This window comes from Oncorhynchus keta, chromosome 23 (genome assembly GCF_023373465.1).
Source record: "Oncorhynchus keta strain PuntledgeMale-10-30-2019 chromosome 23, Oket_V2, whole genome shotgun sequence".
NCBI lineage: Eukaryota > Metazoa > Chordata > Actinopteri > Salmoniformes > Salmonidae > Oncorhynchus > Oncorhynchus keta.
Window position 1 is genome coordinate 3,511,016 of NC_068443.1, and position 12,500 is coordinate 3,523,515.

General features: G+C 42.8%; 1 protein-coding gene across 1 annotated transcript in view; it reads right to left on the reverse strand.

Annotated features, from left to right (window-relative positions):
• LOC118381343 (collagen alpha-1(XI) chain-like) overlaps window positions 1-12,500 on the reverse strand; it is a 215,317-nt gene that overhangs the window by 22,578 nt on the left and 180,239 nt on the right. The window contains exons 43-47 of the mRNA XM_052475964.1: window positions 11,606-11,659; window positions 6,527-6,634; window positions 5,685-5,738; window positions 5,384-5,437; window positions 3,593-3,700 (exon numbers count right to left, since the gene is read on the reverse strand). Of these exons, the coding sequence (XP_052331924.1) occupies window positions 3,593-3,700; window positions 5,384-5,437; window positions 5,685-5,738; window positions 6,527-6,634; window positions 11,606-11,659 (378 nt within the window). The remainder of the gene's footprint in view (window positions 1-3,592; window positions 3,701-5,383; window positions 5,438-5,684; window positions 5,739-6,526; window positions 6,635-11,605; window positions 11,660-12,500) is intronic.

Here is a 12,500-nt window from a genome sequence, read left to right on the forward strand (position 1 = left end):
TCTGTCCCTGTCTGTCCCTGTCTGTTCCCTGTCTGTTCCCTGCCAACCTGTCCCTGTCTGTCCCTGTCTGCTCGCTGTCTGTTCCCTCCCAACCTGTCCCTGTCTGTCCCTGTCTGTTCCCTGCCAACCTGTCCCTGTCTGTTCCCTGTCTGTTCCCTGCCAACCTGTCCCTGTCTGTCCCTGTCTGCTCGCTGTCTGTTCCCTCCCAACCTGTCCCTGTCTGTCCCTGTCTGTTCCCTCCCAACCTGTCCCTGTCTGTCCCTGTCTGTTCCTGTCTGTACCCTGTCTGTCCCTGTCTGTTCCTGTCTGTTCCCTGTCTGTCCCTGTCTGTCCCTGTCTGTCCCTGTCTGTTCCCTGCCAACCTGTTCCTGTCTGTCCCTGTCTGTTCCTGTCTGTACCCTGTCTGTCCCTGTCTGTTCCTGTCTGTTCCCTGTCTGTCCCTGTCTGTCCCTGTCTGTTCCTGTCTGTTCCCTGTCTGTCCCTGTCTGTCCCTGTCTGTTCCTGTCTGTACCCTGTCTGTCCCTGTCTGTTCCTGTCTGTTCCCTGTCTGTCCCTGTCTGTTCCTGTCTGTCCCTGTCTGTCCCTGTTTGTCCGTGTCTGTTTCCTCCCAACCTGTCACTACCTGTCCCTGTCTGTCCCTGTCTGTCCCTGTCTGTTCCTGTCTGTCCCTGTCTGTTCCCTGTCTGTTCCTGTCTGTCCCTGTCTGTTCCCTGTCTGTCCCTGTCTGTTCCCTGTCTGTCCCTGTCTGTTCCCTGTCTGTTCCCTGTCTGTTCCTGTCTGTCCCTGTCTGTTCCTGTCTGTCCCTGTCTGTTCCCTGTCTGTCCCTGTCTGTCCCTGTCTATCCCTGTCTGTTCCTGTCTGTCCCTGTCTGTCCCTGTCTGTTCCCTGTCTGTTCCTGTCTGTCCCTGTCTGTTCCCTGTCTGTTCCTGTCTGTCCCTGTCTGTTCCCTGTCTGTTCCCTGTCTGTTCCTGTCTGTCCCTGTCTGTTCCCTGTCTGTTCCTGTCTGTCCCTGTCTGTTCCCTGTCTGTTCCTGTCTGTCCCTGTCTGTCCCTGTCTGTTCCCTGTCTGTTCCCTGTCTGTTCCCTGTCTGTTCCCTGTCTGTTCCCTGTCTGTTCCTGTCTGTCCCTGTCTGTTCCCTGTCTGTTCCCCTGTCCCTGTCTGTCCCTGTCTGTTCCCTGTCTGTTCCTGTCTGTCCCTGTCTGTTCCCTGTCTGTTCCTGTCTGTCCCTGTCTGTCCCCCGTCTGTTCCCTGTCTGTCCCTGTCTGTTCCCTGTCTGTCACTGTAGTGACTAATGTACTGTGGTGTACTGTAGTATAGTGTAGTGTACTGTACTGTAGTATAGTGTAGTGTAATGTACTGTGGTGTACTGTAGTATAGTGTAGTGTACTGTAGTGTAGTATAGTGTACTATAGTGTAGTGTACTGTACTGTGGTGTACTGTAGTGTAGTGTAGTGTACTGTAGTGTAGTATAGTGTACTATAGTGTAGTGTACTGTACTGTGGTGTACTGTAGTATAGTGTAGTGTACTGTAGTGTAGTATAGTGTACTATAGTGTAGTGTACTGTACTGTGGTGTACTGTAGTATAGTGTAGTGTACTGTAGTGTAGTATAGTGTACTATAGTGTAGTGTACTGTACTGTGGTGTACTGTAGTATAGTGTAGTGTAATGTACTGTGGTGTACTATAGTATAGTGTAGTGTACTGTACTGTGGTGTACTGTAGTATAGTGTAGTGTACTGTACTGTAGTGTACTGTAGTATAGTGTAGTGTAATGTACTGTGGTGTACTGTAGTATAGTGTAGTGTACTGTACTGTGGTGTACTGTAGTGTAGTGTAGTGTACTGTAGTGTAGTATAGTGTACTATAGTGTAGTGTACTGTACTGTGGTGTACTGTAGTATAGTGTAGTGTACTGTAGTGTAGTATAGTGTACTATAGTGTAGTGTACTGTACTGTGGTGTACTGTAGTATAGTGTAGTGTACTGTAGTGTAGTATAGTGTACTATAGTGTAGTGTACTGTACTGTGGTGTACTGTAGTATAGTGTAGTGTAATGTACTGTGGTGTACTATAGTATAGTGTAGTGTACTGTACTGTGGTGTACTGTAGTATAGTGTAGTGTACTGTACTGTAGTGTACTGTAGTATAGTGTAGTGTAATGTACTGTGGTGTACTGTAGTATAGTGTAGTGTACTGTACTGTGGTGTACTGTAGTATAGTGTAGTGTACTGTACTGTAGTGTACTGTAGTATAGTGTAGTGTACTGTAGTGTAGTATAGTGTACTATAGTGTAGTGTACTGTACTGTGGTGTACTGTAGTATAGTGTAGTGTAGTATAGTGTAGTGTACTGTAGTGTAGTGTAGTGTAGTATAGTGTAGTGTACTGTAGTGTAGTGTAGTGTAGTGTAGTATAGTGTAGTGTACTGTAGTGTAGTGTACTGTGGTGTACTGTAGTATAGTGTAGTGTTTTGTTATGACTAAACCTGACAGGACTACAGCCCGAAAACACCACAGGACAGCCAACAATCAATGATCAATGCTCTGATATGAATTGAAATGTGTTCCCAGTGGATATTCCACTGGGAACAGACGTCAGTTCAACATCTAGTTTTGATTTACATTTGGTCGGGTTGTCAATGTGAAAGCAGCAAAACATTTCAACATGATTTAGGCTAAAAGTATGCTGGGAAAAACATTCTAAATTCCCATATGTTTTTGCTAATTTAATCCGTTATCCACGTCAAATTATTTTTATGAAAGGACGCAGAAACAGAGTTGTTTCAACCAGTGGGATTTAGCTGTGATCTATGATATTGATCCTAATCTCCCTGTCTTTCTGATAAAGAAAGATTTAATCAATGCTCAATTGTAAAATATGATCGATAGAAGAGTTAACATTCCGGCAGCCCACCCAAGAATATCCTATGCAGGAAAAACCCTGGTACAGAGAGGGAGAAGAATTGACCACAGTCACACAAGCTACAGTAAGCGACTTCAGCTAAGTAGCACTATGAAGCTTTACCAAAACAGGTAAAAGGATACACTGTACATAGCCTGGTCCCAGATCTGTTTATACTTTCTTGACACTGACAATAGGAGTTGGCAAAACAGCACAAACAGGTCTGGGATCAGGTGATAATATTCCACCATCCTCTTCTCTCCTAAAAGGAACCTATAACGTCCCACTGTTGAATAGTTCAGAGCTGAGGACTGTCTAAACCATGACTGTGATCATGAAGATGTGTTAAGAGAAAGCCCCCCCTCGACCCTCCCCCACCACCCCCCTTGTCGTTAAGCTACGCTGTGAGTCATCAGCGGGGGACGCAGCAAGAGGATGGATTCCCCACTGTTACTATCACTTATAATAAAACCATGCTCAATTATAGCTGCAAATAAGGAATATGAGCGCCCATGGTTTGTAACCATAATCACACACTGCTATAGATCAATGAAAATACTATAGAATAAGAAAAGTAGTTTCTTTGTTGTTGTTGTTGTTGTTGTTGTTGTTGTTGCCAGTTTGACCTGTTCTTATTGTTGTTTCTTGAATGAAACATGTAGATGTTCTGTATTTGAATCAAACGGGATACTTACTCCACCACCGGGCTCTCCAGATGGTCCCGGGTTGCCGGCTTCACCGCTCTCTCCCTTTTCTCCATTACCTCCCATAGAACCCACTCCACCAGGAGGGCCTTGGGCACCCTGTGGATGGGATACAAATCAACCAATCAATCAATCAACTAACCAGCCAATCAACCAACCAACTAACCAACCAATCAATCAATCAACTAATCAATCAACTAACTAACCAGCCAAACAACCAACCAACCAACCAACCAACCAACCAACCAATCAACTAACCATCCAATCAATCAATCAATCAATCAACCAACCAACCAATCAACCAATCAATCAACTAACCATCCAATCAATCAACAAAACAACCAATCAATCAACCAATCAATCATCTAACCATCCATCCAATCAATCAACTAACCAATCAATCAACCAACTAACCAATCAAATGATCAATCAATCAACAAACTAACCAATCAACTAACCACCCAATCAATCAACCAACCAACTAACCAATCAATCAATCAATTAATCAATCAATCAACTAACCATCCAATCAATCAATCAACCAACCAATCAATCAACCAACTAACCATCCAATCAATCACCCAACCATCCAATCAATCAACTAACCATCCAATCAATCAACTAACCATCCAATCAATCAATCAATCAATCAACTAACCATCCAATCAATCAATCAATCAATCAATCAATCAATCAATCTACCAATCATCCAAACAACCAATCAATCAATCAACCAACCAACTAACCATCCAATCAATCAATCAACTAACAATCCAATCAATCAACCAATCATCCAAACAACCAATCAACTAACCATCCAATCAATCAATCAATCAATCAATCAATCAATCAATCAATCAATCAACCAATCAACTGACCATCCAATCAATCAACCAACCAATCAACTAACCATCCAATCAATCAATCAATCAATCAACCAACCGTCCAATCAATCAACCAACCATCCAATCAACTAATCAACCAACCATCCACTCAATCAATCAACCAACCATCCAATCAATCAATCAACCAACCAACCATCCAACCAACCAATCAACTAACCATCCAATCAACTAACCATCCAATCAATCAATCAACCAACCAATCAACCAACCATCCAATCAACTAACCACTCAATCAATCAACCAACCATCCAATAAATCAATCAACCAACCAACCATCCAACCAACCAATCAACTAACCATCCAATCAACTAACCATCCAATCAATCAATCAACCAACCAATCAACCAACCATCCAATCAACTAACCACTCAACCAATCAACTAACCATCCAATCAACTAACCATCCAATCAATCAATCAACCAACCAACCATCCAATCAATCAACCAACCATCCAATCAACCAACCATCCAATCAACCAATCAACTAACCATCCAATCAACTAACCATCCAATCAATCAATCAACCAACAAACCATCCAATCAATCAACCAACCATCCAATCAACCAACCATCCAATCAACTAACCACTCAATCAATCAACTAACCATCCACTCAATCAATCAACCAACCAACCATCCAATCAATCAACCAACCATCCAATCAACCAACCATCCAATAAATCAACCAACCATCCAATAAATCAATCAATCAACCATCCAATCAATCAATCAACCAACTAACCAATCAAACAATACATCAACATGTCTGTCATCATAATATACAGTAAGGTATGGAGCATCAAGCATGTTCTCACGTGTGACAGAAATATAATATTTGATGATAATATACTCAAACCAGAGATGGTGAAGACACTTACGTCAGCTCCGCTAGAACCCTGGGGACCTCTGGGACCTGGAGGACCAGGCGGACCCTGTCAACATAAACAAAAACACCCCGTCAACATAAACAACAACACCCTGTCAACATAAACAATAACACCCCGTCAACATAAACAACACCCTGTCAACATAAACAACAAACAACAAACAGTCAACAATAAGATCCCTGACAACACAATGGAGTTATGAGTGACACCATCACAGTCTGGATCCAATAATGTAGTTTTGTATCTTCTTGTACATCTGTACTGTGGTGTGATTCCAAAATGGCTGACGTACCATTGGGCCGACATCCCCGTTCTCTCCCTTCTCTCCTGATGTGCCAGGCAGGCCCTGAGAAAGGAGAGGTACTCACTTTTAATACTCAACAACAAAGACACTATTGTTATTCTTTTTTACATTGAATATGGTATCATAGTCTGCGATGATGATACTGATTGAAATAGATGAGGCAGTGCTGTCTTGACAGGAACTAATTGGGATCCATAATAAACCCCAGGAAGAGTAGCTGCTGCTTTGGCAGGAACTAATGGGGATCCATAATAAACCCCAGGAAGAGTAGCTGCTGCCTTGGCAGGAACTAATGGGGATCCATAATAAACCCCAGGAAGAGTAGCTGCTGCCTTGGCAGGAACTAATGGGGATCCATAATAAACCCCAGGAAGAGTAGCTGCTGCCTTGGCAGGAACTAATGGGGATCCATAATAAACCCCAGGAAGAGTAGCTGCTGCCTTGGCAGGAACTAATGGGGATCCATAATAAACCCCAGGAAGAGTAGCTGCCGCCTTGGCAGGAACTAATGGGGATCCATAATAAACCCCAGGAAGAGTAGCTGCTGCCTTGGCAGGTGAACTAGTATTTTGGTTTTCTTCATGTATTTAAACCCCAGGGTGGAAGAGTAGCTGCTGGGATTTAGCAGGATTGTAGCTTAGTGGGGATTGTAATAAACCCCAGGAAGAGTAGCTGCTGCCTTGACAGATGCAAATACAAACTGAAGCCAACAACACCGACGCCCGACACTGTGTGTGTGATTGTGTGTGCAATTGTGTGTACGAGTGTGTTTGTGTGCGTGCATGTGCGTGTGTGCGTGTGTGTGTGTGTGTGTGTGAGTGTAGTCGTACCTGGAGTCCAATGGGCCCAGGTAGCCCAGGGAATCCTCTGGATCCTTCGTCTCCCTTCTGGCCAAACATACCCTGCTGACCCCTGGGTCCTGACTCACCATCAGTACCCTGGATGTCAAAGGTCAAAGATTAGATGTCACAGTGACACCACAGAGGTAATTGAGAAGAGAGAGAGAGAGAGAGAGAGAGAGAGAGAGAGAGAGAGAGAGAGAGAGAGAGAGAGAGAGAGAGAGAGAGAGAGAGTGCGAGAGAGAGAGAGCCAGAGAGAAAGTGAGGACCTGAAATGTGCTGACTGAATCTATGGGAGCACCACAGCACTACCGGGTTGAGTGAGAGGGAGCTCTGGAGGGGCGGAGGTAGAGAGGCTGAGAGACTGCATATGAGGTGCTGACCAACAGTCTTCAGTTGAGCGCCTGACTCATGTCAGATCTGCAGTAGAAATGATCAGGGGGAAATGTTCTAGGGGTGCTGGAACATGCAGATATAGAATATCTTGGACAGAGTGAATTATGCGATGGGTCTGATCTGAGCTGAGAAGATCTGAGTTGAGTGTTGGTTTACTATGTAGTGACCTACTTTTAACCAGAAGACTATGCACTATAAAGGGAAGGGAATAAGGTGTCATTTGGGACGCAGAAGAGTCCTGCTTGGCCAGAAATAACAGCACAACAAAATGAAAGACTGTGGAGTCTGGCTTGTGAGACTAGTGTAAAGGCTACTGCAGGATCACGTAGGGATTTGAGAAGGTTGTTATTTTTGTGTGTTTTTTTAAGAACAAGCTGGCCAAAGGGGTTTGGTAAGACTCCCTGAGTCTAACTATCTCTTCTTCTCTGTAGTCTCCAGACTGCTGTAGTCTCTGTAGTCACCAGACTGGTGTAGTCTCTGTAGTCTCCAGACTGCTGTAGTCTCCCTTCTCCAGACTGCCCCTGGGTCCTGACTCACCATCAGTACCCTGGATGCTGTAGTCTCTGTAATCTCCAGAATAGAGAGTAGAGAGCCGAGAGTCTCTGTAGTCACCAGAATACAGTAGTCTCTGTAGTGTCCAGACTGCTGTAGTCTCTGTAGTCTCCAGACTGCTGTAGTCTCTGTAGTCACCAGACTGCTGTAGTCTCTGTAGTCACCATAATACAGTAGTCTCTGTAGTCTCCAGACTGCTGTAGTCTCTGTAGTCTCCAGACTGCTTTAGTCTCTGTAGTCACCAGACTGCTGTAGTCTCTGTAGTCACCATAATACAGTAGTCTCTGTAGTCTCCAGACTGCTGTAGTCTCTGTAGTCTCCAGACTGCTGTAGTCTCTGTAGTCTCCAGACTGTTGAAGTTGTAGTCTCCAGACTGTTGAAGTCTCTCTAGTCTTCAGACTATTGTAGTCTCTGTAGTCTACAGACTGCTCTAGTCTCCAGACTGTTGAAGTCTCTGTAGTCTCCAGACTGCTGTAGTCTCTGTAGTCTCCAGACTGCTTTAGTCTCTGTAGTCACCAGACTGCTGTAGTCTCTGTAGTCACCATAATACAGTAGTCTCTGTAGTCTCCAGAATGCTGTAGTCTCTGTAATCTCCAGACTGATGTAGTCTCCACACTGCTGTAGTCTTTGTAGTCTCCAGACTGTTGAAGTCTCTGTAGTCTCCAGACTGCTGTAGTCTCTCTAGTCTTCAGACTAATGTAGTCTCTGTAGTCTCCAGACTGTTGAAGTCTCTCTAGTCTTCAGACTACTGTAGTCTCTGTAGTCTACAGACTGTTGAAGTCTCTGTAGTCTCCAGACTGTTGAAGTCTCTGTAGTCTCCAGACTACTGTAGTCTCTCTAGTCTACAGACTGTTCTAGTCTCCAGACTGTTGAAGTCTCTGTAGTCACCAGACTGCTGTAGTCTCTGTAGTCACCATAATACAGTAGTCTCTGTAGTCTCCAGACTGCTGTAGTCTCTGTAGTCTCCAGACTGATGTAGTCTCCACACTGCTGTAGTCTTTGTAGTCTCCAGACTGCTGTAGTCTCCAGACTGCTGTAGTTTCTCTAACCTCCAGACTACTGTAGTCTCTGTAGTCTACAGACTGCTGTAGTCTCTCTAGTCTTCAGACTACTGTAGTCTCTGTAGTCTACAGACTGCTCTAGTCTCCAGACTGCTCACTTCCAGATCTTGTCTCCAGACTGCTGTAGTGTTTTATGATCTCCAGACCTTTAGTCTCTGTAGTCACCAGACTGCTGTAGTCTCTGTAGTCACCATAATACAGTAGTCTCTGTAGTAGTATTGAGTCTCTGTAGTCACCATAATACAGGCTGTAGTCTAGGCTGTAGTCTGTAGACTGATGTAGTCTCTTGTTGTAGTATTGATGTAGTCTTGTTGTAGTCTTGAGAGGCTGTTGAAGTTCTGTAGTGTTCCAGATTGTTGTAGCTTGTTCTAGACTTGTTCAGACTTGTAGTCTCTGTAGTCTTGATGTAGGCTCTGTTCTAGGCTTGTTGTAGGCTTGTCTAGTCTCAGTCTCCAGCTTTAGTCTCTGTAGTCACCAGACTGCTGTAGCTCTGTAGTCTACAGGCTCTGTAGTCTCCAGACTGCTGTAGTCTCTGTAGTCTCCAGACTGTTGTAGTCTTGTTGTAGTATTGATGTAGTCTTGTAGTCTCCAGACTGATGTAAGTCTCTGTAGTCTCCAGACTGATGTAGGCTTGTTGTAGTATTGAGTCTCCAGACTGTTGAAGTCTGTAGTATTGTTGTAGGTTGTTCAGACTGTTGTAGTCTCTGTAGTCAGGCTTGTTGTAGTATCTGAGTCTCCAGACGTGTTGTAGTCTCTGTAGTATTGAGTACTTGTTGTAGTATTGATGTAGTCTTTTGTAGTATCCAGACTGCTGTAGCTTCTGTAGTATTGATGTAGGCTCTGTTAACCTCCAGACTGTTGTAGTCTCTGTTCCAGACTTGTAGTCTCTAGGCTTCAGACTTCTGTAGTCTCTGTTGTCTATTGATGTAGGCTTGTTCTAGGCTTGTTGTAGGCTTGTTCTAGGCTTGTTCTAGGCTTGTTGTAGTATTGATGTAGGCGTGTTGTAGGCTTGTTGTAGTATTGATGTAGGCTTGTTGTAGTATTGATGTAGGCTTGTTGTAGTATTGATGTAGGCTTGTTGTAGTATTGATGTAGGCTTGTTGTAGTATTGTTGTAGGCTTGTTCTAGACTTGTTCTAGGCTTGTTCTAGGCTTGTTGTAGTATTGATGTAGGCTTGTTCTAGGCTTGTTGTAGGCTTGTTCTAGGCTTGTTCTAGGCTTGTTCTAGGCTTGTTGTAGTATTGATGTAGGCTTGTTGTAGTATTGATGTAGGCTTGTTGTAGTATTGTTGTAGGCTTGTTCTAGACTTGTTCTAGGCTTGTTCTAGGCTTGTTGTAGTATTGATGTAGGCTTGTTGTAGGCTTGTTGTAGGCTTGTTGTAGTATTGATGTAGGCTTGTTCTAGGCTTGTTGTAGGCTTGTTGTAGTATTGATGTAGGCTTGTTGTAGGCTTGTTGTAGGCTTGATGTAGGCTTGTTGTAGGCTTGTTGTAGTATTGATGTAGGCTTGTTGTAGGCTTGTTGTAGGCTTGTTGTAGGCTTGTTGTAGGCTTGTTGTAGTCTGGCTGTAGGCTTGTTGTAGGCTTGTTGTAGGCTTATTGTAGGATTGTTGTGGTCTTTCTCTAGTAATGCTGTAGGCTTGTTGTAGTCTGACTGTAGGCTTGTTGGTGTCTGGCTGTAGGCTTCTTGTAGGTTTATTATGGTCTTGCGGTAGGCTTCTTGTAGGTTTATTATGGTCTTGCGGTAGGCTTGTTGTAGGTTTATTATGGTCTTGCGGTAGGCTTGTTGTAGTCTTGTTGTAGGCTTGTTGTAGTCTTGTTGTAGTCTTGTTGTAGTCTTGTTGTAGTCTTGTTGTAGTCTTGTTGTAGTCTTGTTGTAGGCTTGTTGTAGTCTTGTTGTAGTCTTGTTGTAGTCTTGTTGTAGTCTTGTTGTAGTCTTGTTGTAGTCTTGTTGTAGGCTTGTTGTAGTCTTGTTGTAGTCTTGTTGTAGTCTTGTTGTAGTCTTGTTGTAGTCTTGTTGTAGTCTTGTTGTAGTCTTGTTGGAGGCTTATTGTAGGCATGTTATAAGCTTTTTATAGGCTTGTTATAGGCATGTTCTACTCTCATACTGGACAAAGGTATTTTAGGTCTTGGTTATTTGGGTACTAAAAAAGAGAAACCCCCACTCCAACAGAAGTCACAGCTGCAGCCGCTTAGCTGTAGTAACATCTGTCATATATATTCTGCCTTTAGTAACATCTGTGATGAATATTCATCCTTTATTAATACCGGTGACAAATATTCATCCTTTATTAATATATGTGATGAATATTCATCCTTTATTAATATCTGTGACAAATATTCATCCTTTATTAATACCGGTGACAAATATTCATCCTTTATTAATATATGTGATGAATATTCATCCTTTATTAATATCTGTGATGAATATTAATCCTTTATTAATATCCGCGACGCATATTCATCCTTTATTAATATATGTGATGAATATGCATCCTTTATTAATATCTGTGATCAATATTTGCCCTTTTGTTATATTTGTGATGAATATTCGTCCTTTAGTAATGGATATGATTAATATTTATGCTTTTATATTATTGGTGATGAATATTTGTCCTTTAGTAATATCGGTAATATATATTCTGTATATTTTATATTTAGTAAAATCTGTGATGAATATTCATCCTCTAGTAATATATGTGATGAATATGCATCATTTAGTAATACATGTGATGAATATGAATATTAATTATTTATTAATATCTGTGATTAATAATCATCCTTTACTAATATTTGTGATGAATATTTGTCATTTAGTAATATAGGTGATGAATATTCATCCTTTAGTGATATATACAATGAATATTCATCCTTTAGTAATATCGGTAATATATGTCTGCCTTTAGTAATATCTGTGATGAATTGAAGCTGGTCTGCCACCCGACTCTGTCTATGTTAGAATAACACGAGAGGGGGCTGAGTTGAGGGGTAACAGTTCAGGGTTGATGAGTTGGGTCTGAGGTGAGAGTTTGAAGGTGAAAGGTTAAAGGTGACTGAATACTCACAGCAGGACCAGGAGCTCCGATGACACCTTGAAGACCTCCTGGACCAGGAGGTCCCTACAAACAACCACGGGACAGAGACAGTTAGAGGGGACAACAGAGTTAACAGGGACAAAGACAACAGAGTTAACAGGGACAAAGACAACAGAGTTAACAGGGACAAAGACAACAGAGTTAACAGGGACAAAGACAACAGAGTTAACAGGGACAAAGACAACAAGGGGACAACAGAGTTAACAGGGACAAAGACAACAGAGTTAACAGGGACAAAGACAACAGAGTTAACAGGGACAAAGACAGCAGAGTTAACAGGGACAAAGACAACAGAGTTAACAGGGACAGAGACAACAGAGTTAACAGGGACAAAGACAACAGAGTTAACAGGGACAGAGACAACAGAGTTAACAGGGACAAAGACAACAGAGTTAACAGGGACAAAGACAACAAGGGGACAACAGAGTTAACAGGGACAAAGACAACAGAGTTAACAGGGACAAAGACAACAAGGGGACAACAGAGTTAACAGGGACAAAGACAACAGAGTTAACAGGGACAAAGACAACAGAGTTAACAGGGACAAAGACAACAGAGTTAACAGGGACAAAGACAACAGAGTTAACAGGGACAGAGACAACAGAGTTAACAGGGACAAAGACAACAAGGAGACAACAGAGTTAACAGGGACAAAGACAGCAGAGTTAACAGGGACAAAGACAACAGAGTTAACAGGGACAGAGACAACAGAGTTAACAGGGACAAAGACAACAGAGTTAACAGGGACAATGACAACAGAGTTAACAGGGATAAAGACAACAGAGTTAACAGGCACAGAGACAACAGAGTTAACAGGGACAAAGACAACAGAGTTAACAGGGACAAAGACAACAAGGAGACAACA